Source organism: Amblyraja radiata, chromosome 14, assembly GCF_010909765.2.
Source record: "Amblyraja radiata isolate CabotCenter1 chromosome 14, sAmbRad1.1.pri, whole genome shotgun sequence".
NCBI lineage: Eukaryota > Metazoa > Chordata > Chondrichthyes > Rajiformes > Rajidae > Amblyraja > Amblyraja radiata.
Genome location: NC_045969.1, coordinates 2,153,865 through 2,179,337, shown reverse-complemented (window position 1 = coordinate 2,179,337; position 25,473 = coordinate 2,153,865). Strand labels below are relative to the sequence as shown.

The 25,473-nt window shown below is 49.9% G+C and overlaps 1 protein-coding gene across 1 annotated transcript; it reads right to left on the bottom strand.

Moving 5' to 3' along the window:
- On the bottom strand, positions 1–24,977 carry lipi (lipase I). Its single transcript, XM_033032346.1, has 10 exons — positions 24,685–24,977; positions 19,803–20,167; positions 16,360–16,468; positions 13,161–13,262; positions 8,473–8,562; positions 6,675–6,830; positions 4,153–4,245; positions 2,331–2,442; positions 764–937; positions 1–159 (listed from the first exon to the last, which is right to left on the bottom strand). Exons 1-10 carry the CDS (start codon positions 24,740–24,742, stop codon positions 72–74), a joined length of 1,347 nt encoding a protein of 448 aa, XP_032888237.1. The 5' UTR covers positions 24,743–24,977; the 3' UTR covers positions 1–71.
- Positions 24,978–25,473: the final 496 nt, after the last annotated feature.

Here is a 25,473-nt window from a genome sequence, read left to right as displayed (position 1 = left end):
TTTTGTAAAATTGCTGGTTTTATGCAAATTGTGTACTTGAGGCATAAATAACCAAGAGAAGCGGCTTGTGTCTAGATCTCCTGCTGCTGGCACTGGAAGGGTTCCACCCTCACCTCCTCATCCCTCTCCAGAGCCACGTCGTACCTGCACAGGTGAGGCCTGCGGGCAAAAAGCAAACAAGCACCGTCACAACCTGCTCGGTGAACTTGGCAACTCTTTTAGCTGCCACTGCCAGTCACACAATAGACAATCGGTCAGGAACGATGCCACTCAGCGGGAGAAACTGTAGGGAGGTGTACATCACCACAGTCCACCTCCCTCTTGTCCCTCCCCCTTCCTCTCCCTCTCTCGCTCCCTCCCTCTCTTATCCTCTCTCCCTCTTCTCCCTCTCATCTCCTCTCTTCCTCCTCTCTCTCTCCATCTCCCTCTCCCCTTTTCTCCATCCCTCCCTCTCTCTCACCCCCTCTCCCTGCCTTCCTATCTCCCTCCCTCTCCCCTCCTCCATTCTCCTCTCCCTCTCAGCACCTCTCTTCTTTCCCTTCTCTCTCTCTCCATCTCCCTCTCCCTCTCTTCCTCTCTCCCTTCATCCCTCCCTCTCTCCCACCCTCCCTTCCCCCCTCTCTCCCCCTCCTCCCTCCCTCTCATCCTCTCTCTTCTCCCTCTCATCACCTCTTCCTCCCCTTCATCTCTCCCTCCCCCTCCCTCTCTCCCCCGCCCCCCCCTCCCTCTCTCCCCCTCGTGTTGTCTGGGCCCCCGCGCTGACCTCTGTGGGTGGGTCAGTGACCTCAGCCGGACGCGGAGCAGCCCCAGGGTGAGTTTGTGTTCCACCACGTTGGAGGAGCTGTACGTGAGTGAGATGCCGGTGACGTTCCCCGGGTCCTTGTCCACGCTGACGAGGATCGTCGTCTCTCGGAACCGCTCGAAGCTTTTCGCAGGGCTGTGGGAACAGAGCAGAAACAGAAACATGCCCGCTGGAAGAACATTATCCTGTTCCTTCGCTCCATAGATGCTGCCTCAGTGTGGGGGGGGGGGAGAGGGAGAGAGGGAGGAGGGGGTGAGAGAGAGGGGGGGAGAGAGAAGGCGAGTTGGCGGCGAGAGGGTGGGGGAGGCCACTACATAGATGCTCAGTTGGTGTAGTGGGGTGGGTGGGGTGGGGGGGGGGATCTCTGGTTTTAGAACCCTCTGTTTGTTTTGGCGACAGCAGCTGGCCAACAGTCACACATCTTCTCCTTTTTGTTTCCAATAGACAATAGGTGCAGGAGTAGGCCATTCGGCCCCTCGAGCCAGCACCGCCATTCAATGTGATCATGGCTGATCATCCCCAATCAGTACCCCGTTCCTGCCTTCTCCCCATATCCCCTGACTCCACTATCTTTAAGAGCCCTATCTAGCTCTCTCTTGAAAGTATCCAGAGAACCGGCCTCCACCGCCCTCTGAGGCAGAGAATTCCACAGTCACGGGTATCGAGGTACAGGGAAAGGCTTTGTTTTACGTGCCATCCGAACAGATCAGGGGCGGTCACGGTGGCGCAGCGGTAGAGTTGCTGCCTTACAGCGAATGCAGCGCCGGAGACCCGGGTTCCATCCCGACTACGGGTGCTGTCTGTACGGAGTTTGCACGTTCTCCCCGTGACCTGCGTGGGTTTTCTCCGAGATCTTCAGTTTCCTCCCACACTCCAAAGACGTGCGGGTTTGTTGATTAATTGGTTTGGTGTATGTGTAAAATTTGTCCCTGGTGTGTGTAGGATAGTGTTAGTGTGCGGGGATCGCTGGTCGGCGCGGACCCAGTGGGCTGAAGGGCCTGTTTCCGCGCTGTATTTCTAAACTAAACTAAAGATCAGATAATACCATACGAGCACTGTGCATTTTACACAGGGGGTGCGTTTAGTTTAGTTTTAGTGTAGTTTAGAGATACAGCCCGGAAACAGGCCCTTCGGCCCACCGGGTCCGCGACGACCAGCGATCCCCACACACTAATGCCCCTGTCCCACTTAGGAAACCTGAACGGAAACCTCTGGAAGGCTTTGTGCCCCACCCAGGGTTTCCGTGCGGTTCCCGGAGGTTGGAGGTGGTTGCCGGAGGTTGCAGGTAGTGGAAGCAGGTAGGGAGACTGATATAAACCTCCGGGAACCTCCGGGAACCGCACGGAAACCTTGGGTGGGGCGCAAAGTCTCAGGTTTCCGTTCAGGTTTCCTAAGTGGGACAGGGGCATAAGACTCTCCTACACACACTAGGGACAATTTACACTTACACCAAGCCAATTAACCTAGAAACGTGTACAGTACATATTTGGAGCGTGGGAGGAAACGGAACAAAGCTTGGCATACTCACTGATTAGTTTCTGACTTGACCACCATTCCATTTCTTCCTGTTAGTCCAATTGTTATGTAGCCTCTCCGGGCATTTTTGTTCCAGGAAACGATGTCCAGAAGATAATGAATCACTGCACAATACAAATACAGACCAGGTGGTTAAACGGAGTTCTGGTCTTATAGACAATAGGTGCAGCAGTAGACCATTCGACCCTTCGAGCCAGCACCACCATTCAATGTGATCATGGCTGATCATCCCCAATCAGTGCCCCGTTCCTGCCTTCTCCCCATATCCTCTGACTCCGCTATCATTAAGAGCCCTATCTAGCTCTCTCCTGAAAGCATCCAGAGAACCGCTTACTGAGGCAGAGAATTCCACACACTCACAACTCTCTGTGAGAAAAAGTGTTTCCTCGTCTCCGTTCTAAATGGCTTACCCCTTATTCTTAAACTGTGGCCCCTGGTTCTGGACTCCCCCAACATCGGGAACATGTTTCCTGCCTCTAGCGTGTCCAAACCCTTAATAATATTATATGTTTCAATAAGATTACCTCTCATCCTTCTAAACTCCAGTGTACAAGCCCAGCCGCTCCATTCTCTCAGCATATGACAGTCCCGCCATCCCGGGAATTAACCTGGTGAACCTACGCTGCACTCCCTCAATAGCAAGAACGTCTTCTCCTCATTCAAGGGTTTGAGCAATCTGGAGAGGAGGTGGGTTGCTGACGGTGAGAGATGAGGGGAGGTAGGTCACTCGAGTAGATGTCAAAGGCTGTGCTAACGACTGATCATCCTGAAGAAGGATCTCGACCTGAAACATCACCCATCCAAGTTCACCAGAGATGCTGCCTGACCCGCTGAGTTCCTCCTGCTACCACAAGAGGGCAGTGTCTGCTCACAGTTCATAAACTCATAGAAGAGCAGAATTAGGCCATTCGGCCCATCAAGTCTACTCCACCATTCAATCATGGCTGATCTATCTCTCCCACCTAACCCCATTCTCCTGCCTTCTCCCCATAACCCCTGACACCCGCACTAATCAACAATCTATCTATCTCTGCCTTAAAAATATCCAATGACTTGTGGCCTCCACAGCCGTCTGTGGCAAAGAATTCCACAGATTCACCACCCTCTGACGTAAGAAATTCCTCCTTATCTCATTTCTAAAGGTACGTCCTTTTATTCTGAGGCTGTGCCCTCTGGTCCTAGACTCTCCCACTAGTGGAAACATCCTCTCCACATCCACACCATCCAGGCCTTTCACTATTCGGTAAATTTCAATGAGGAATCCCCCTCATCCTTCTAAACTCCAGCGAGTACAGGCCCAGTGCCGACAAATGCTCATCATACGTTAACCCGCTCATTCCTGGGATCATTCTCGTAAATCTCCTCTGGACCCTCTCCAGAGCCAGCACATCCTTCCTCAGATGCGGGGCCCAAAACTACTCGCAATATTCCATATGTGGCCTGACCAGCGGCTTATAGAGCCTCAGATCAGTATCGGGACAGAGTAACCGGGATTTGATTGAAAGATACAGCATGGCAACAGGCCCTTCGGCCCATCGAGTTCACACCGACCATAAATCACCCGTTCACACTATGCTACCCCACTTTCTCATCAACTCCCTGCACACTAGGGGGCAATTTACAGAGGGCCAATGAACCCACAAACCCGCACGTCTTTGGAGTGTGGGATGAAACCGGAGCACCCGGTGAAAACCCACGCAGGTCACGGGGAGAACGTGCAAACTCCACGCAGATAGCACCAGAGCTCAGGATGGTGAGGCAGCAGCTCTACCCGCTGCGCCACCGTGCCGCCCACAGCCGAGATAAGTACTTACTGCAGAAGGGTTCTTTAGGGGCGGTTTGAAAGAAGACTTTATTCGGAAATTTCATGATGCTGCTGCTGTTTCTCCACTTCTCAAGGTGATAACCTGCAGACCAAAGCAGCCAAGGTTCTGAGTTTAGTTTAGTTTACTTTTAGTTTAGAAATACATTGTGGAAACAGGCCCTTCAGCCAGCGATCCCCGCACACTAACACTACCCTACACACACTAGGGACAATTTTTTTTACATTAATTCCTAGCCAATTAACCTACAAACTGGCGATCGTGACAGAAGCCTCCTCGTGGCGATCCCCGGAAACGACGGCACTCTATGTTCGTGTCGGGCGAGCGATTCCGTCAACGTTGGGCGAGGACAGAAGCCAACAGCATCGTCTCACACACGAGCGAACAACCTACAACCCCGCACGTCTTTGGAGCGTGGGAGGAAACCGAAGATCTCGGAGAAAACCCACGCAGGTCACAGGCAGAACGTGCAAACTCCGTACAGACAGCACCCGTAGTCAGGATCGAACCCGGGTCCCCGGTGCCGTGAGGCGGCAACTCTACCGTTGTGCCACCGTGCTGGTGAGGATTAGTGAGTTACTGGTGACTAACAGGGTCAAGAGTCAAAAGTCATTAATTGTCATGTACACACAGATGGAACAATGAAAGTTTAGTTTTGTTTATTGTTTTCATGTGTTCCGAGATACCGCAGCTATTTACAATATACATCCCTGATTTAGATGAAGGGATTAAAAGTAACATTAACAAATTTGCAAATGACACAAAGCTGGGTGGCAGTGTGAACTGTGAGGAGGATGCTATGAGGATGCAGGGTGACTTGGACAGGTTGGGTGAGTGGGCAGATGCATGGCAGATGCAGTTTAATGTGGATAAATGTGAGGTTATCCACTTTGGTGGCAAGAACAGGAAGGAAGATTATTATCTGAATGGTGTCAAGTTAGGAAAAGGGGAAGTACAACGAGATCTGGGGGTCCTTGTACATCAGTCACTGAAAGTAAGCATGCACGTACAGCAGGCAGTGAATATAAGTGAATGGCATGTCGGCCTTTATAACAAGAGGAGTTGAGTATCGGAGCAGAGAGGTCCTTCTGCAGTTGTACAGGGCCTGGAGAGACCACACCTGGAGTATTGTGTGCAGTTGTGGTCTCCAAATCTGAGGAAGGACATTCTTGCTATTGAGGGAGTGCAGCGTAGGTTCACATGCATAATTCCCGGGATGGCGGGACTGTCATATGTTGAAAGAATGGAGCGACTGGGCTTGTATACACTGGAATTTAGAAGGATGAGAGGGTTTCTTATTGAAACATATATGATTATTAAGAGATTGGACACGCTAGAGGCAGGAAACATGTTCCCGATGTTGGGGGAGTCCAGAACCAGGGGCCATAGTTTAAAAATAAGGGGTGAGCCATTTAGAATGGAGATGAGGAAAACCTTTTTCACCCAGAGAGTTGTGAATCTGTGGAATTCTCTGCCTCAGATGGAGGCCAATTCTCTGGATGCTTTCAAGAGAGAGTTAGATAGAGATCTTAAAGATAGCGGAGTCAGGGGATATGGGGAGAAGTCAGGAACGGGGTACTGATTGGGGATGATCAGCCATGATCACATTGAATGGCGGTGCTGGCTCGAAGGGCCGAATGGCCTACTCCTGCACCTATTGTCTCTGGAGAGAGATGGTCCTGGAGAGGGGGGTCCTCAGTTCAGTTTAGTTTATTGTCACGTTTACCGAGGTACAGTGAAAAGCTTTTGTTGCGTGCTAACCAGTCAGCGGAAAGACAATACATGATTACAATCGAGCCGTCCACAGTGTACAGATACATGATAAGGGAATAACGTTTAGTGCAAGGTAAATCCAGCAAAGTCCGATCAAGGATAGTCCGAGGGTCACCAATGAGGTAGATAGTAGTTCAGGACCGCTCTCTGGTTGTGGTAGGATGGTTCAGTTGCCTGATAACAGCTGGGAAGAAACTGTCCCTGAATCTGGAGGTGTGCGTTCGTTTTCACACTTCTGTACCTCTTGCCCGATGGGAGAGGGGAGAAGAGGGGAGTGACCGGGGGTGTGACTGGTCCTTGATGATGCTGCTGGCCTTGCCAAGGCAGCGTGAGGTGTAGATGGAGTCAATGGAAGGGAGGTTGGTTTGTGCGATGGTCTGGGCTGCGTCCACAATACTGCAATTTCTTGTGGGTCTTGGATGGAACTGTTCTCAAAACCGTGCTGGGATGCATCCCGATAAAATGCCACCCACGGCGCATCTGCAGAGCATCCTGGGAGAGATGTTCTCGGGGAGAGCGGTCTTTGAGGAGAGGAGGTCCCTAGGGAGAGGTGGTGATTGGGGCGAGAGGTCCCTGGGCAGAGATGTACATGAGGAGAGGTGGTCCTCAGGGGAGATGCTCTTGGGAAGAGAGGTCCATGGGATGAAAGGTCATGGGGAGAGGTAGCGATTGGGCAAAAGGGGTCCCTGGGCAGAGATGTCCATGATGAGAGGTGTTCTTGGGAAGAGGGGGTTCCTTACCAAATATGGGATAGGTGCCGTCTCTCCGTGTGCAGCGGGCATCCAGGAATTCTGCGTAGGATCTGCATGGATATACAGTGATGTTGCAGGGCATGGTCATGGAGTTGACGTAGAGATAGACTGACCTCTGGTGGTCACACACCATGTAATGTTTCCCTGGAAGTGAAGCAAAGGACAACTAAAGACCACACAACAGACAATAGACAATAGTTGCAGGAGGAGGCCATTCGGCCCTTCTAGACAGCACCGCCATTCAATGTGATCATGGCTGATCATCCCCAATCAGTACCCTGTTCCTGCCTTCTCCCCATATCCCCTGACTCCGCTATCTTTAAGAGCCCAATCTAACTCTCTCTTAAAAGCATCCAGAGAATTCGCCTCCACCGCCCTCTGAGGCAGAGAATTCCACAGACTCACCACTCTCTGTGAGAAAAAGTGTTTCCTCAGCTCCTAAATTGCTTACCCCTTATTCTTAAACTGTGGCCCCTGGTTCTGGACTCCCCCAACATCGGGAACATGTTTCCTGCCTCCAGCGTGTCCAAACCCTTAACAATCTTTTATGTCTCAATGAGATTTCCCTCTCATCCTTCTAAACTCCAGAGTGTACAAGCCCAGCCGCTCCATTCTCTCAGCATATGACAATCCCGCCATCCTGGGAATTAACCTGGTGAACCTACGCTGCACTCCCTCAATAGCAAGAATGTCCTTCCTCAAATTAGGGGACCAAAACTGCACACAATACTCCAGGTGTGGTCTCACTAGGGCCCTGTACACCTGCACACAATACTCCAGGTGTGGTTTATTGTTATGTTTGTTGTTGGCATATCATATTATTTTGTTGGGATATATCTTGCAGCATTATTTCGGACACTAGGGGGCGGTCATTAGATGCATGGGGTGGTGCATATGTAAGGGCATAGGGAACAGGAAGGGGCAGACACAGGGAGGGAGAGCATACAGTTCTCACCGGACCAGGGACAGAGCAGCCAGCTACAACTTGCACGCAGCATTAGGAAAACCTGGTGCGTTCAACTCTTTGTTTGTACAACTGCTTCAATAAACAAGCAACTAAACTGGAACTAACCACGGGTCTATTGGGTCTGCGTTAGATCATTCTACCGTACCTGTGTATTAGTGGCGACTGGAGAAGAGGACACTGGAAAGGGTGAAGATTTGCCATTACATCCTCTATCACAGCAGCTTTCACCACCAGCCCAGGCAGGTCATTCCCGGCCCCCACCACCCACTGTGTGGAAAACGCCAGGATTCTTAATTCTTGGTTCTTGGCTTCCTGGACCTCCAAAAATATTCCAAATGGAATTTAAACTGGAGGTGGCGGAGGGTGGACTTAAGCTAAAAGGATTCTTGGAGAAGAAGAGCAACCTTAAATGTAGTTGCGTCTGGTTGGGTAACTATAGTAGGGTGAAGACTATTCCATGCTTTAATTGTGCGGGGGAAGAACGAATTGCTGTACACATCTGTCTTGGTAGCTGGAATCTCAAATTGGATCGAATGCCCTCGTCAGCTCCTAATAGGTTTGGGTTTGGTGTAGGTTTGGTCATCTGTGTCGAGCTGACCATTTAACATTTTGTAAAAACCGGTAAAACAGTGAGCTTTACATCTGTCTTGGATAGGGTTCCACCCCGACCAGTGAATTCAGAAGTTTGGTGACACTCGCTTCCCTCTCATAGGTAATCGAGCTGCCTGTCTTTGGACATGTTCGATGGAAGAAATGTTGAGCGATCATTTTAAAAATTAAATAGACACGGATCGGAATGAAGACGGAACCAATACTAACCACCCAATATGGTCGCTGGGCAGCCGGGCTGGTCAGCTCCTCCATTCGCATAATAATCGATGTGACCCAGGAACTCGCGGTAGCCGAGAGCTGTGGGCAAAAATGTGTTTCAAACATCAGAAGATGGACACAAAACGCTGGAGTAACTCAGCGGGTCACCCAGCATCTCTGGACAGAAGGAATGGGTGATGTTTTTCAGGTCGAGATCTTTCTTCAGACAACTCTTCAGTCTGAAGAAGGTCAAAACGTCACCCATTCCTTCTCTCCAGAGATGTCGCCTGACCTGCTGAGTTACTCCAGCGTTTTGTGTTTGTCTTTGGTTTAAGTCGGCATCTGCAATTGAGGCAGTGCAGCGTAGGTTCACCAGATTGATCCCTGGGATGGCGGGACTGTCATATGAGGAAATATTGAAAAGACTAGGCTTGTATTCACTGGAGTTTAGAAGGATGAGGGGGATCTTATAGAAACATATAAAATTATAAAAGGACTGGACAAGCTAGATGCAGGAAAAATGTTCCCAATGTTGGGCGAGTCCAGAACCAGGGGCCACAGTCTTAGAATAAAGGGGAGGTCATTTAAGACTAAGGTAAGAAAAAACTTTTTCACCCAGATAGTTGTGAATTTGTGGAATTCCCTGCCACAGAGGGCAGTGGAGGCCAAGTCACTGGATGGATTTAAGAGAGAGTTAGATAGAGCTCTAGGGGCTAGTGGAGTCAAGGAATATGGGGAGAAGGCAGGCACGAGTTATTGATTGGGGACGATCAGCCATGATCACAAAGAATGGCGGTGCTGGCTCGAAGGGCCAAATGGCCTCCTCCTGCGACTATTTTCTATGCAATTCCTTCCTGTACATACGTTTACAATAAATGTACTATTGATGCAGAATTAAGGCAAGGCTCAAGGCAGAATGCAAGACCCAGAGGGGACTGGTCACAAAGACATTCAGTCGAGCACTGAGCTGAGATTTTCTTTCATCCAATTATTGATTTTTCCAGGATTTCGGCATTTAGTTTAGTTTAGTTTATATTATTATAGCCTCGTATCCCGCAGGCATTGCCACTTTCATTTCACTGTACATCTTGTATGTGTATAAAGTGTGGATGACATGTAATGAGGTACATTGAAAAGCTTGTTGGTGCGTGCTAACCAGTCAAAGAAAAGACTGTACATAATTACAACCGAGCCGTCCAGTGTACAGATACATGATAAAGGGAATAACGTTTAATGCAAGATAAAGTCCGGTAACGTCCGATTCAAGAGCTTCACATTCCTGGGCATGCACTTCTCTGAAGATCTCTCCTGGTCCGAGAACACTAACGCAATTATAAAGAAAGCACATCAGCGCCTCTACTTCCTGAGAAGATTACGGAGAGTCGGTTTGTCAAGGAGGACTCTCTCTAACATCTACAGGTGCACAGTAGAGAGCATGCTGACCGGTTGCATCGTGGCTTGGTTCGGCAACTTGAGCGCCCCGGAGAGGAAAAGACTACAAAAAGTAGTAAACACTGCCCAGTCCATCATCGGCTCTGACCTTCCTTCCATCGAGGGGATTTATCGCAGTCGCTGCCTCAAAAAGGCTGGCAGTATCATCAAGGACCCACACCATCCTGGCCACACACTCATCTCCCTGCTACCTTCAGGTAGAAGGTACAGGAGCCTGAAGACTGCAACAACCAGGTTCAGGAATAGCTACTTCCCCACAGCCATCAGGCTATTAAACCTGGCTCAGACAAAACTCTGAACATTAATAGCCTATTATATGTTTATTTGTACTGCATCAGTTTATTTATTCATGTGTGTATATATTTATATAATGGTATATGGACACACTGATCTGTTCTGTATTCATGCCTGCGATATTCTGTTGTGCTGAAGCAAAGCAAGAATGTCATTGTCCTATCTGGGACACATGACAATAAACTTGCTTGAATCCTGATTAAAGATAGTCTGAGGGTCTCCAATGAGGTAGATGGGAGGTCAGGTCCGCTTTCTAGTTGGTGATAGGATGGTTCAGTTGCCTGATAACAGCCGGGAAGAAACTGTCCCTGAATCTGGAGCTGTGCGTTTTCACACTCCTGTACCTCTTGCCCGATGGGAGAGGGGAGAAGAGGGAGTGAGGGAGAGTGGTCATTGGCAAGGTCAGCATTTATTACCCATCCCTCATTGCCCCTTGAGAAGGTGGTGAGGACCACAGCAGCGGTCCTTCTGGAGAAGGTTGTCCAGTGTAGTTGGGAAGAGAGTTACGCGATTTAGATATCTCACTGAGAACGAGCTGCCAGAGGAAACTGTGGAGGCAGATACAATGATGACATTTAAAAGACATTTGGACAGATATATGGACATAAGAGATAGAAGCAGAATTAGGCCATTTGGCCCATCAAGTCTACTCCACCATTCAATTATGGCTGATTTATCTCTCCCTCTCAACCCCATTCTCCTGCCTTCTCCCCATAACCACAGACACTCGTATCTATCTATCTATCTATCTATCTATCTATCTATCTATCTATCTATCTATCTATCTATCTATCTATCTATCTATCTATCTATCTATCTATCTATCTATCTATCTATCTATCTATCTATCTATCTATCTGTCTGTCTGTCTGTCTGTCTGTCTGTCTGTCTGTCTGTCTGTCTGTCTGTCTCTGCCTTACAAATGTCCATTGATGGCCTCCACAGCCGTCTGTGGCCATGAATTCCACAGATTCACCACCCTCTGACTAAAGAAATTCCTCCTTATCTCAGAGAGATATGGGCAACATGCAGGTCCATAGGACTCACCCAATAGGCCACCTTGGTCAACATGGGCATGATGGGCCGAATGGCCTGATTCAGCTCTATGACTATGAGAGAGAGGGGATGCAAGAGGGATTTGATGGCAAATTGAGGGGATCAGATTGGAGTTCAATGAGAGGCCTGGGTAGCTTGGACATTCTCCCCGTGACCTCGTGGGTTTCCTCCGGGTGCTCCGGTTTCCCCCACATACCAGAGACGTGCTGGTTTGTAGGCAAGTTGACTGGTAGTAAATGACCCCCAGCTTGGAGCTGATGGGAATGTGGGGAGAATCCTAAAGAGATGGAATTATTGTAGCCTCAGTTTGATGGCTGGCACAGATTCGATGGGCCGAAGGGCCGGTTTCTGTGCTGCATCTGTAACTCGAGTAGACGTGTTACTTTGGGAGGGTGGAGAGAGCGGAGGGTGGTCTTCAATGGGAAGGTTTGTTAACAGGAGAACTGAGGCAGCAAGATACCCCAACACAGGCCACTCTCTGTGTGCTGGCCCAAGAGTGGACCTGTAATCACGTGTTAAGGGCCTGTCCCACCAGCATGCGTCGAGACGCTGCGCACGCCCGTCGAGAAACTGCGTACGGCCTCAATGCGGCTGCGGGCCGGCAGGCCGTTGCTGCGCGGAATTTTTTAACACGCGAGGCCGTACAGCTCAAGCGACCACGTTAGGTCGCGCTTGCCGCATGGAGTCACATGCTCGTGGGACCGGCCCTTAAGTTACTCACTAAACGTTATTCCCTTTATCCTGTATCTGTACACCGTGGACGGCTCAATTGTAATCGCACAGAGTCCATTCATTGGTTACAATAGACAATAGGTGCAGGAGGAGGCCATTCGGCCCTTCGAGCCAGCACCGCCATTCAATGTGATCATGGCTGATCGTCCCCAAAAAAGCTTTTCGCTGTACCTCGGTACATGTGACAATAAACTAAACTAAACTAACCTTAACTAAGCTATACTGAAGAAGGGACCCGAAACGTCACCCATTCCTCTCCAGAGATGCTGCCTGTCCCACTGAGTTACTCCAGTATTTTGTGCCTGAGCTAAACTGAACTAAACTAATCTAATAAATGGTAGACAAAAATGCCGGAGAAACTCAGCGGGTGCGGCAGCATCTATGGAGCAAAGGAAATAGGCGACGTTTTGGGCCGAAACCCTTCTTCAGACTGATCTAATATAAATTGAGTTTAACACCCCCTCCCATTCCCAATCTGACCTTTCTGTCCTGGGCCTCCTCCATGGCCAGAGTGAGGGGCCCAGCGCAAATTGGAGGAGCAGCACCTCATATTTCGCTTGGGCAGTTTACACCCCAGCGGTATGAACATTGACTTCTCTAACTTCAGATAGCCCTTGCTTTCCCTCTCTCTCCATCCCCTCCCCCTTCCCAGTTCTCAATAGACAATAGGCGCAGGAGTAGGCCATTCGGCCCTTCGAGCCAGCACCGTCATTCAATGTGATCATGGCTGATCATCCCCAATCAGTACCCCGTTCCTGCCTTCTCCCCATATCCCCTGACTCCGCTATTTTTAAGTGCCCTATCTAGCTCTCTCCTGAAAGTATCCAGAGAACCGGCCTCCACCGCCCTCTGAGGCAGAGAATTCCACAGTTCTCCCACCAGTCTTACTGTCACCGACTACACTTTATCTGTGTATCGCCCACTCCCCTGACATCCGTCTGAGGAAGGGTCTCGGCATGGAACGTCACCCATTCCTTCTCTCCAGAGATGCTGTCTGTCCCGCTGAGTTACTCCAGCATTTTGTGTCTGTCTAAGATTAACTAAATGGAGCTAAACTAAACTGATAACAGAATCCTCCAAAGTCCTGAGGCCCCAAAGTTGTCCATGTGCCTCAATCTTGCAATGAAGTCTAGCTCGGGAACATGCGGAGTGGGTGTGAGTACCGTCAATATCTGTGTGGAGAACGTCGACCAGCTGGGCATCGGCCGGATCCAGCCTGTCGTCCACTCCTTTCCCTGTGAACAGCGGTCCCGCCGGGTCCAGACCTGTCCAACAAGAGGTGGGACCCCCAAATAAATCCACCAGGACACACAACCTCACCCTTCCCATTTCTTCTCCCACCCCACAGAGATAATAATAATAATAATAACTTTATTTATAAAGCACTTTAAACAACTGCAGTTGCCACAAAGTGCTGTACATGAGAACTCATGGACAAAAAGCTATTACAAACAATTAAAAACCATTAAAAACCATAAAACGAAGGACTATAAAAAACACACTAAAAATTAAAAGACATTAAAAGCACTAAGAACAGGAGCAATGTCTCAGCCAGTGTCGAAAGCCAGAGAATAAAAATGAGTTTTTAGGGAGGATTTGAAGATGGACAGTGAGGGGGCCTGTCTGATGTGCAGCGGAAAGGTGTTCCAGAGTGCCGGAGCAGCAACAGAAAAGGCTCTATCCCCTCTGAGCTTCCGCTTAGACCTTGGTACCTCAAGGAGCAGCTGATCAGCTGACCTGAGGCACCGGGCAGGAGCATATAGGTGGAGCAGCTCAGAGAGGTAAGGCGGGGCGAGCCCATTCTGAGATGGGTCTGACCTTCCCACCGTCGAATGGATCTATCGCAGTCGCTGCTTCAAAAAGGCAGCCAACATCATCAAGGACCCACACCACCCTGGCCACACACTCATTTCACCGCTGCTATCAGGAAGAAGGTACAGGAGCCTGAAAACTGTAACGTCCAGGTTCAGGAACAGCTCCTTCCCCACAGCCATCAGGCTATTAAACACAATAACAAATAAGCCCTGAGCTCTGAAATGCAAAATAGTACATTATTATTTGTTATTTGCACCATATTCGTTATTTATTGAACTTTTTCTTTTTTTCCCCGTTTTATACAATGTTGACATGTTCACTCTTTCTGTGAGAATTTCATTGCCCCGTCCGGGACATATGACAATAAAACACTCTTGACTCTTGTGTCTTTGGTGCACAGAGGAGAGGAATCGAAAACCAGAGACCATGGGTTTAAGGTAAAGATGGGCAAGAGCAACCTTGAACCAGGGGCCACACACAGTTTAAGAATAAGGGGTCGGCCATTTAGAGCAGAGACGAGGAAACACTTTTTCACCCAGAGAGTGGTGAGTCTGTGGAATTCTCTGCCTCAGCGGGCGGTGGAGGACGGTTCTCTGGATGCTTTCAAGAGAGAGCTAGATAGGGCTCTTAAAGATAGTGGAGTCAGGGGATACGGGGAGAAGGCAGGAACGGGGTACTGACTGGATGGTCAGCCATGATCACATTGAATGGCGGTGCTGGCTCGAAGGGCCGAATGGCCAACTCCTGCACCTATTTTCTAATGTCTATTGAGGTGCAACTTCCTCACACAGAGTTACTCCAGCACTTTGTGTGTTTTTTTGTGTGAACCAGCACCTGCAGTTCCTTGTGTCCACCTATCACTCGCCTGATCTTGCCCCTCCCCCCTCCACCAACTATCTGCCCCCTACTCCATCAGCCCGGTGGCGCAGCGGTAGAGTTGCTGCCTCACAGCGCCAGCGACCTGGGTTCGATCCTGACTAAGGATTCTGTCTGTATGGAGTTTGCACGTTCTCCCAGCGACTGCGTGGGTTTTCCCCGGGTGCTCCGGTTTCCGCCCACAGTATAAAGACGTGCGGGTTTGTAGGTTAATTGGCTGCTGTAAATTGTCCCTAGTGTGTAGGATGGAGCTGGTGTACTGGGTGATCAATGGTTGGCCTGTTTACACACTGTATCTCTAAACCAAACGAAATCAACTAAGATGCTGCCTGACGCTCCAATACTTTGTGTCTTTTTGTCCATAAATCAGCAGCTGCAGTTCCTTGTGTCCACCTATCACTTGCCAGCTCTTGCTCCAACCTCTCCCTGCACCTTAGTTTAGTTTAGTTTAGAGATACAGCATGGAAACAGGCCCTTCGGCCCACCGGGTCCGCGCCGACCAGCGATCCCCGCACGCTAACACTACCCGACACACACTAGGGACAATTTACATTTATAACCAAGCCAATTTACCTACAAACCTGTACGTCTTCGGAGTGTGGGAGGAAACTGGAGATCCTGGAGAAAACCCACGCAGGTCACGGGGAGAACGTACAAACCCCGCGGCCAGAATCGAACCGGGGCCTCTGGTGCAGTAAGGCAGCGACTCTACCGCTGGACCACCGTGCTGTCCTCTCCCCACCGAGTGGTGACAGGAGAGGAAGTCAACCTCATCTCCATTACACAGCTACAACTCTTCACCAGATAAAAGCTGTCCAGGGTCTGATCTCCCCGGAGGAGCATGGGTGAAGCTCAACAGACTTGGTGTTTAAGAAGGAACTGCAGATGCTGGAAAATCGAAGGTAGACAGAAATGCTGGAGAAACTCAGCGGGTGCAGCAGCATCTATGGAGCGAAGGAAATAGGCAACGTTTCGGGCCGAAACCCAAAGGGTTTCGGCTCGAAACGTTGCCTATTTCCTTCGCTCCATAGATGCTGCTGCACCCAAGGGTTTCAGCCCGAAACGTTGCCTATTTCCTTCGCTCCATAGATGCTGCTGCACCCAAGGGTTTCAGCCCGAAACGTCGCCTATTTCCTTCGCTCCATAGATGCTGCTGCACCCAAGGGTTTCAGCCCGAAACGTTGCCTATTTCCTTCGCTCCATAGATGCTGCTGCACCCGCTGAGTTTCTCCAGCATTTTTGTGTACCCTCTACAGACTTGGTACTGGAGTTGGGCGTTTCAATGCCAGCGTGTGGAGATGGGGGCTCCCTCCTCCAGAGCCCAGCCTGTGAACGTGGAGCAGGACAACAGACAGCCAACCATGTCATCTCTGGGTGCCCGCTCTACCACCCACCACATGGAGCTGTGTCAGGGCCTGGCAGATATTGACGCCAACACAGACAACAACCCGGCTGCTCAACACCCGGCGCGAGATCGAACTATTCCTTTGGTTTATTTATGTTTCATTCACAAGAAGAAGAAGGAGAAGACCAAATATCTCCCCCGTACTCCATCTGTCTGAAGAAGGAGTCCCGACCCAAAACGTCGCCTGTCCATTCCCTCCACAGATGCTGCCCGGCCCGCAGAGACCCTGCAGCAGATTGCACGTATCTAGGGACGTTCCAGCTCACCTGTTATCCGGCCGATCTTCCCATCGAACCTGCTGCCGACAAAACCCGATATGTGAGCGCCCAGACTCACACCAATCATATGGATCAAGTCCAGCGAGCCGCCGTTATGCTGTAGAAACACAATGAAGGATAAACAATAATCAACTCATATCGCAAATCAATAAAGGTTGCTATCACACCCTAGTGTCAGTGTGCGGGGATCGCTGGTCGGCACGGACTCGCTGGGCCGAAGGGCCTGTTTATCCGCTGTATCTCTAAACCAAACTAAACTAAACTAAACAGCCTTCCCTCAGGTTCAAAATGTCCAAAGTGTTTTGCATCGAAGGACAGATGTTTAAATCCAGACCAAGTGTATATATAGTTTAGTTTAACCATATAACCATATAACAATTACAGCACGGAAACAGGTCATCTCGGCCCTTCTAGTCTGTGCCGAACACTTATTCTCCCCTAGTCCCATCTACCTGCACTCAGACCATAACCCTCCATTCCTTTCCCGTCCATATACCATATACCATATACCATATACCAAATCCTGGCATCACATCACTCCAGTCCTCAAACAACTTCACTGGCTTCCCATCTCCCACCGGATCACCTACAAAATCCTGGTCCTCACCTACAAAGCCCTCCACCATATGGCCCCCCCATATCTCACTGACCTCCTCTCCCCCTACCAACCCTCACGGTCCCTCAGATCCACATCAGCCGGTTCCTCCTCCATCCACAAGTCCAACCTCCGCAGTTTTGGGGACAGAGCCTTCTCCAGGGCAGCTCCCAGGCTCTGGAACTCCCTCCCCCAACTGATCCGCAATTCCGTGTCCCTCACCATCTTCCAGTCCCGCCTCAAGACCCATCTCTTCACCTCTGCCTATCCTTAGCCCCACGTCCCCCTCCCTTTTCATCTGTGCATGAATTGCCTCATATTGTGTTTTGAATTGAATTCTGTCTTTAATTTGTGTACTAGTCATGTCTCTACTATTTATTTCATTCCCCTTACATGTTTTTCCTCTACCTGCTAAATTTTTGTAAGGTGTCCTTGAGACTCTTGAAAGGCGTCCATAAATAAAATTTATTATTATTATTATTATACCTATCCAATTTATTTTTAAATGATAAAATCGAACCTGCCTCCACCACTTCCACTGGAAGCTCATTCCACACAGCTACCACTCTCTGAGTAAAGAAGTTCCCCCTCATGTTACCCCTAAACTTCTGTCCCTTAATTCTCAAGTCATGTCCTCTTGTTTGAATCGTCCCTACTCTCAATGGGAAAAGCTTGTCCACGTCAACTCTGTCTATCCCTCTCATCATTTTAAAGACCTCTATCGTCCCCCCTTAACCTTCTGCGCGCCAAAGAATAAAGACCTAACTTGTTCAACCTTTCTCTGTAACTTAGTTGCTGAAACCCAGGCAACATTCTAGTAAATCCTTCCTATAATTAGGCGACCAAAATTGTACACCATACTCCAGAATTGGTCTCACCAATGCCTTGTACAATTTTAACATTACATCCCAATTTCTATACTCAATGCTCTGATTTATAAAGGCCAGCACACCAAAAGCTTTCTTTACCACCCTATCTACATGAGATTCCACCTTCAGGGAACTGTGCACAGTTATTCCCAGATCCCACTGTTCAACTGCATTCCTCAATTCCCTACCATTTACCATGTACGTCCTATTTTGATTTGTTAGAGAGACAAAAAGCTGGAGTAGCTCAGTTAGTCAGACAGCAGCTCTGGAGAAAAGGAATAGGTGATGTTTTGGGTTGAGACATTTCTTCAGAATGTTTAGATAGTTCAGGTAGTTTAGTTTAGTTCAGAGATACAGCGCGGAAACAGGCACATCGGCCCACCGAGTCCGCGCCGACCAGCGATCCCCGCACACTAACACAACCCTACACACTAGGGACTTATCTATAATCTTTACTGAATCCATTTAACCTACAAACCTGCACGTCATTGGAGTGTGGGAGAAAACTGGAGAGCACCCGGAGAAAACCCACACAGGTCACGGGGAGAACGTGCAAACTCCGCAAAGACAGCACCCGTGGTCAGGATTGAACCTGGGTCCCTGGCGCTGTGAGGCAGCAGCTCTACCCGCTGAGCTGCCGTGCTGCCAAAAGAGGAGGCAACAGACAATCTGCTCACACCCTTTGTCACTCTCTCCATCCTTCGACCAACCACCCACCTTCCTTCACCTGCATCCACCTATTACTGGTCCTTCTGCAGTTGTACAGGGCCCCAGTGAGACCACACCTGGAGTATTGTGTACAGTTGTACAGGGCCCCAGTGAGACCACACCTGGAGTATTGTGTACAGTTGTACAGGGCCCCAGTGAGACCACACCTGGAGTATTGTGTGCAGTTGTACAGGGCCCCAGTGAGACCACACCTGGAGTAGTGTGTGCAGTTGTACAGGGCCCCAGTGAGACCACACCTGTAGTATTGTGTACAGTTGTACAGGGCCCCAGTGAGACCACACCTGGAGTATTGTGTACAGTTGTACAGGGCCCCAGTGAGACCACACCTGGAGTATTGAGTACAGTTGTACAGGGCCCCAGTGAGACCACACCTGGAGTATTGCGTACAGTTGTACAGGGCCCCAGTGAGACCACACCTGGAGTATTGAGTACAGTTGTACAGGGCCCCAGTGAGACCACACCTGGAGTATTGTGTACAGTTGTACAGGGCCCCAGTGAGACCACACCTGGAGTATTGAGTACAGTTGTACAGGGCCCCAGTGAGACCACACCTGGAGTATTGTGTACAGTTGTACAGGGCCCCAGTGAGACCACACCTGGAGTATTGTGTGCAGTTTTGGTCTCCTAATTTGAGGAAGGACATTCTTGCTATTGAGGGAGTGAAGCGTAGGTTCACCAGGTTAATTCCCGGGATGGCGGGACTGTCATATGCTGAGAGAATGGAGCGGCTGGGCTTGTACACTCTGGAGGTTAGAAGGATGAGAGGATCTTATTGAAACATATAAGATTATTAAGGGTTTGGACACGCTAGAGGCAGGAAACATGTTCCCGATGTTGGGGGAGTCCAGAACCAGGGGCCACACACAGTTTAAGAATAAGGAGTAAGCCATTTAGAACGGAGACGAGGAAACACTTTTTCTCACAGAGAGTGGCGAGTCTGTGGAATTCTGCCCGAGCCCCTTTTCCGGGGTTACGTCTGCGCCCGGGTGGGGTTAGAGAGGGCACTCGCTGTCCACGGGCACCCTGGGGGGTTTCCAGGACTGTGGGGGTGGAATGCATCCTGGACAAGGAGTGTAACATAGTTGTATAGTCGTGTATCGTTTGTCGTGTGTTATGCTGGTGAGTTATGTTTTGTTCTGTTTTACTGCACTGCATATACTATTTTAATATCGGAATAAATATTTTTGATGAGAAAAATTAAAAATTAACGGAACGGGAAAGTGTAAACAGAAACTCACCAGAATGTTGTGAATCACGGGTTCCAAGATGGCGGCCACCTTCTTGGTGTTGGCGACAGCAGCAGAGTAAACAAAGGTGGTCGCCCCTCGGTTCCAGTCGACGATGATGAGGTTGACATCGTCCTCCTGCAGTATGGTCTCGATCACCATCCCCAGCCAGTTAGGGGGGGAGCCGAACGGCCGGTAGCCGTGGATGAAGAAGATGGTTTTCTTCTTGACGTCCAGCGGCCTGGTGTGGGTGGCGTTGATCAGCTGGCCGCACGTGGTGTTGTTGCCCGTGTACAGCAGCAGCCGCACGACCAGCGGCGTTCCGATGATGGTGTCCGTGAAAGGCAGCTTGGTGAAGCTGTGGCATTCTGGCCCCGCTGAACCAGAAGCAGAGTTGTGTGGGGTCACCAGGAACACACCCACCGTGGGTCTGGGTCAGTCCAGTCCAGTCCAGTCCAGCCCAGCCCAGTCCTCTCCAGTCCAATCCACTCCAGTCCAGTCCAGTCTAGTCCAGTCCAGTCCAGTCTAGTCTAGTCCAGCCCAATCCACTCTCGTCCAGTCCAAACAAGTCCAGTCCAATCCATTCTAGTCCAGTCCACTCCAGTCCAGTCCAATCCAGTCCAATCCACTCCAGTCCAATCCAGTCCAATCAAGTCCAGTCCAGTTCATTTCAGTGTAATTCAGTTTAGTTTAGTTTACGGGGTGATTTCACGGGGAGAGGTGGGCATCAATGCTAGGCCGCGGGCAACAGTCATAGAGTTGTACGGTGTGGAAACAGGCCCTACGGCCTAACTAGCCCCCGCCAACCAACATGCCCCATCTACACCAGTCCCACCTGCCTGCGTTTGGCCCATAACCTTCTAAATCTTTCCTATCCATGTACCTGTCAAAATGCTTTGTTTAGTTTAGTGTAGTTTAGTTTAGTTTAAGAGAGACACAGAGTGCTGGAGTAACTCAGCGGGTCAGGCAGCATCTCAGGAGAAAAAGGATAGGTGACACTTTGGGTCGGGGCCCTTCTTCAAACTGGCTTGGTTTAATTTAGTGTAGTTTATTATTTTTCTAGTGTAATGCCCCTGTCCCACTTAGGAAACCTGGACGGAAACCTCTGGAGACTTTGCGCCCCACCCAAGGTTTTCGTGCGGTTCCCGGAGGTTGCAAGTAGTGGAAGCAGGTAGGGAGACTAACAAAAACCTCCGGGAACCTCCAGAAACCTTGGTTGGGGCGTAAAGTCTCCAGAGGTTTCCGTTCAGGTTTCCTAAGTGGGACAGGGGCATTAGGGGACACATAAAAATACTTTTTGATGCGTGCTATCCAGTCAGCAAAAGATAGCTATCCAATCTGGAAATCTGTTTGCTTCCCACTCACATCTAGGAATGTTCTACGTTGGCCCATGGACAAATGAAAGAATGGGTCGACTGGGCTTGTATTCACTGGAATTTAGAAGGATGAGAGGGGATCTTATAGAAACTTGTACAATTCTTAAAGGATTGGGCAGGCTGGATGCAGGTAAAATGTTCCCGATGTTGGGGGAGTCCAGAACCAGAGGTCACACAGTTTAAGAATAAGGGGTCGGCCATTTAGGACTGAGATGAGGAAAAAGTTTTTCACCCAGAGAGTTGTGAATCTGTGGAATTCTCTGCCACAGAAGGCAGTGGAGGCCGATTCACTGGATGGGTTCAAGAGAGAGTAAGATTTAGCTCTTAGGGCTTAATGGAATCAACGGAATTAACAGCACCTCATATTTCACTTGGGTAGTTTACACAACAGCGGTATGAACATTGACTTCTCTAACTTCAGATAGTCCTTGCTTTCCCTCTCTCTCCATCCCCTCCCCCTTCCCAGTTCTCCCACCAGTCTTACTGTCTCCGCCTACATTCTATCTCTGTCCCGCCCACTCCCCTGACATCAGTCTGAAGAAGGGTGTCAACCCAAAACATCACCCATTCCTTCTCTCCAGAGATGCTGCCTGTCCCACTGAGTTACTCCAGCATTGTCTACCAATGGAATCAAGGGATATGGGGAGAAAGCAGGAACGGGGTACTGATTTTGGATGATCAGCCATGACCATATTGAATGGCGGTGCTACCTCAAAGGGCCGAATGGCCTACTCCTACACATATTTCCTACGTTTCTATGTCTACTGACTCATGGGAACATCTCGACAACTTGTCGCTGGCAAGGACTTGTTATGAAGCGCAGAGAACGTGTGTTAACAGTGCTCTCGTACAGTTTAGTCTAGTTTATTGTCACGTGTACCGAGGTACAGTGAAAACTTTTGTTGCGTGCTATCCAGTCAGCGGTAAGTCAATACATGATTACAATCGAGCCATCCACCGTGTACAGATACATGATAAAGGGGAGAACTTTGACAGTGGAGGAGGCCCAGGACAGAAAGGTCAATGTAGGCAAGGGAGGGGGAGTTAATGTGAGCGGAGTGGTTCAACAAAACAATCGCCCAGCCTGTGCTTGGTCTCACCCATATTTCCACTAGTGGGAGAGTCCAGGACCAGAGGGCATAACTTCAGAATTAAAGGATGTTCCTTTAGAAAGGAGAAGAGGAGTAATTTCTTTAGTCAGAGGGTGGTGAATCTGTGGAACTCATTGCCACAGAGGGCTGTGGAGGCCACGTCAGTGGATATCTTCAAGGCAGAGATAGAGAAATTCTTGATTAAAACGGGCTTCAAGGGTTATGGGGAGAAGGCTGGAAAATTGGGATTAAGAAGCATAGATCAGCCATGATTGAATGGTGCAGTATACTCGATGGGCCGAACGTCCATTCGGCCCAAGTCCACTCCGCCATTCAATCATGGCTGATCTATCTTTCCCTCCTAACCCCATTCTCCTGCCTTCTCCCCATAACCCCTGACACCCGTACTAATCAAGAATCCATCCAACTCTGCCTTGAAGATATCCACTGACTTGGCCTCCAGTGCCGTCTGTGGCAAAGAATTCCACAGATTCACCACCCTCTGACTGAAGAAATTCCTCCTCTTCTCCTTCCTAAAGGAACGTCCTTTAATTCTGAGGCTGTGACCTCTGGTCCTGGACTCTGCCCCCAGTGGAAACATCCTCTCCACATCCACTCTGTCACCTCTCATGTTACTCACAAGATTATTGCACTGCATGTTTGAATCTTGAAGCCTTTAAGAGAATTGTAATGGAGCTGTAAATGATTGTCTGTTCTGACCTCTGATTACTGTACCTTTGTTCTGTATCTTAGATTTTTATCTACGATGTTTCTCAGCTCCAAGATGGGCCGGCACGGTGGCGCAGCGGTAGAGTTGCTGCCTCGCCAGAGTCCCGGGTTGTTTCCTGACTACGGGCGCTGTCTGGACGGAGTTTGTACGTTCTCCTCGTGACCTGCGTGGGTTTTCCCCGGGTGCTCCGGTTTCCTCCCACACTCCAAAGACGTACAGGTTTGTAGGTTAATTGGCTTTGGTAAAATTGTAAATTATCCCTAGTGTGTGTAGGATAGTGTTAGTGTGCGGGGATCGCTGGGCTGTGCGGACTCGATGGGCCGAAGGGACTGTTTCTGTGCTGTATCTCTAAACTAAATTAATCTAAATGTATGGTGGACAAAAATGCTGGATAAACTCAGCGGGTGAGGCAGCATCTATGGAGAGAAGGAAATAGGTGACGTTTCGGGTCGAGACCCTTCTTCAGAATGAATCTAAATGTATCATAGTTTAGTTTAGAGATACAGTGGAAACAGGCCCTTCGGCCCACCAAGTCCACACCGACCGACAATCCCCGCACACTAACACTATCCTACACACACTAGGGACAATTTTACATTTACACCAAGCCAATTTACCTACACACTTGTACGTCTTTGGAGTGTGGGAGGAAACCGGAGCACCCAGGGAAACCCCACGCAGGTCACGGGGAGAACGTGCAAACTCCGTACAGACAGCGCCCGTAGTCAGGAAACAACCCGGGACTCTGGCGCTGCAAGTGCTGTAAGGCAGCAACTCTACCGCTGCGCCACCGTGACCGCCCTAGTGCTTATGTGTTGTGATATTTGTCCTGAACTGTATACAAAATGAATGTCACTCTACCTTGCTGCATGTGTTGGACCAGGGAATAAACACACTCATTGTCTAATTTCAACATTATTCTCTTCCATCCCCTCACCCCAGAGATTTCCCCACCCTCGCCCGGCCCCTCCTCTCTACGTCCCAGCATGAGATGACTTTAGCTGAAATCCTCTCGCCCACCCTTCTTCCTTCTTTTCTCCTCCTGACCTTTCCATCTCACCACATTCCTCTTTTCTCTCCCTTCACACGGATCTCCTTCTCCCCTGCACCTCCCTCTCCCTCTCCTTCTCCCCCTCATGCTCCCTCTCTCTCTCTCCCTCTCCCCTCCCTCCCCCTCTCCCTCTCACCCTCTCTCTCCTTCTCCCCCTCCCCCTCTCCCCCTCATCCTCTCGCTCCTCATCCTCTCGCTCCTCATCTCTCTCCCTCTCCCTCTCTCTCTCTCTCTCCCCCCCCCCTCCCCCCCCCCCCCCCCCCCCCCCCTCCCTCCCCCTCTCCTCTCCCACCCACCACTATTCCTGCATCCACAACTGAAGCAGAGATCAGACGGTCGGCTCCGACTGGGAATTAAATCCCCAACTTCCCGTACAAGGGCCGGGAGTCCGGGGACGAGCTGTCAACGTGTTTACAGTTCCCAGAGGCGAGGATGCCTCTCCCTCTCCACTGGCCTGGAACCAAACAGGGATTTCACGGAGAACAGACACAAAAAGCCGGAGTAACTCAGCGGGACGGGCAGCAACTCTGGGGTTAAGGAACGGGGGGGGGGAGGGGGGGGGGGGTTCGGGTCGAGACTCTGACCCAACAGACTGGAGTTCAGCCCAATCCTCACACAACAAACCACAGTCTGTGTAGCTAATTACCTGAGGTGACAGCCTTGGCACACAGCAGCAGCAGCAGCACTGACAACCACCGCACCATCGCCTCGGGAGGGAGAACAGATTCAAGAGTGAACGAGAGGTCGGTCTGGAAACTTGGTCAAGGGAACTCGCGGCTGATCGCTGCCAATGTGTTTCACTACAAGCAGGTCAATAGAAGTCAAATATCAACCAGTTGCCATAGCGATAGGAGGAGGAAAGAGATTGTGAATCCAACCGATTGCCAGTCAGTGCTAGTTACAGGAAACCCTAAACCACTGCGTTCAATGAAAGCAAATTCACAGGCAGGTCGCAACTCGCTGGGGCGATTGTTCGGGACATTGAGTGGCAGCGGGCAGGTACTTATCCTTGAACGATGCAAGATGCTACAGGAAGGAGCTCAGCCTGTTTTGGGAACAGCTCTGGCCAAGGTTCTTCTGCAGTTGTATAGGGGTCTGGTGAGACCACATCTGGAGTATTGCGTACAGTTTTGGTCTCCTAATTTGAGGAAGGACATCCTTGTGATTGAGGCAGTGCAGCGTAGGTTCACGAGATTGATCCCTGGGATGGCGGGACTGTCATATGAGGAAAGATTGAAAAGACTAGGCTTGTGTTCACTGGAGTTTAGAAGGATGAGGGGGAGTTCTTATAGAAACATAAAATTATAAAAGGACCGGACAAGCTAGATGCAGGAAAAATGTTCCCAATGATGGGCGAGTCCAGAACCAGGGGCCACAGTCTTAGAATGAAGGGGAGGCCATTTAAGACTGAGGTGAGAAAAAACTTTTTCACCCA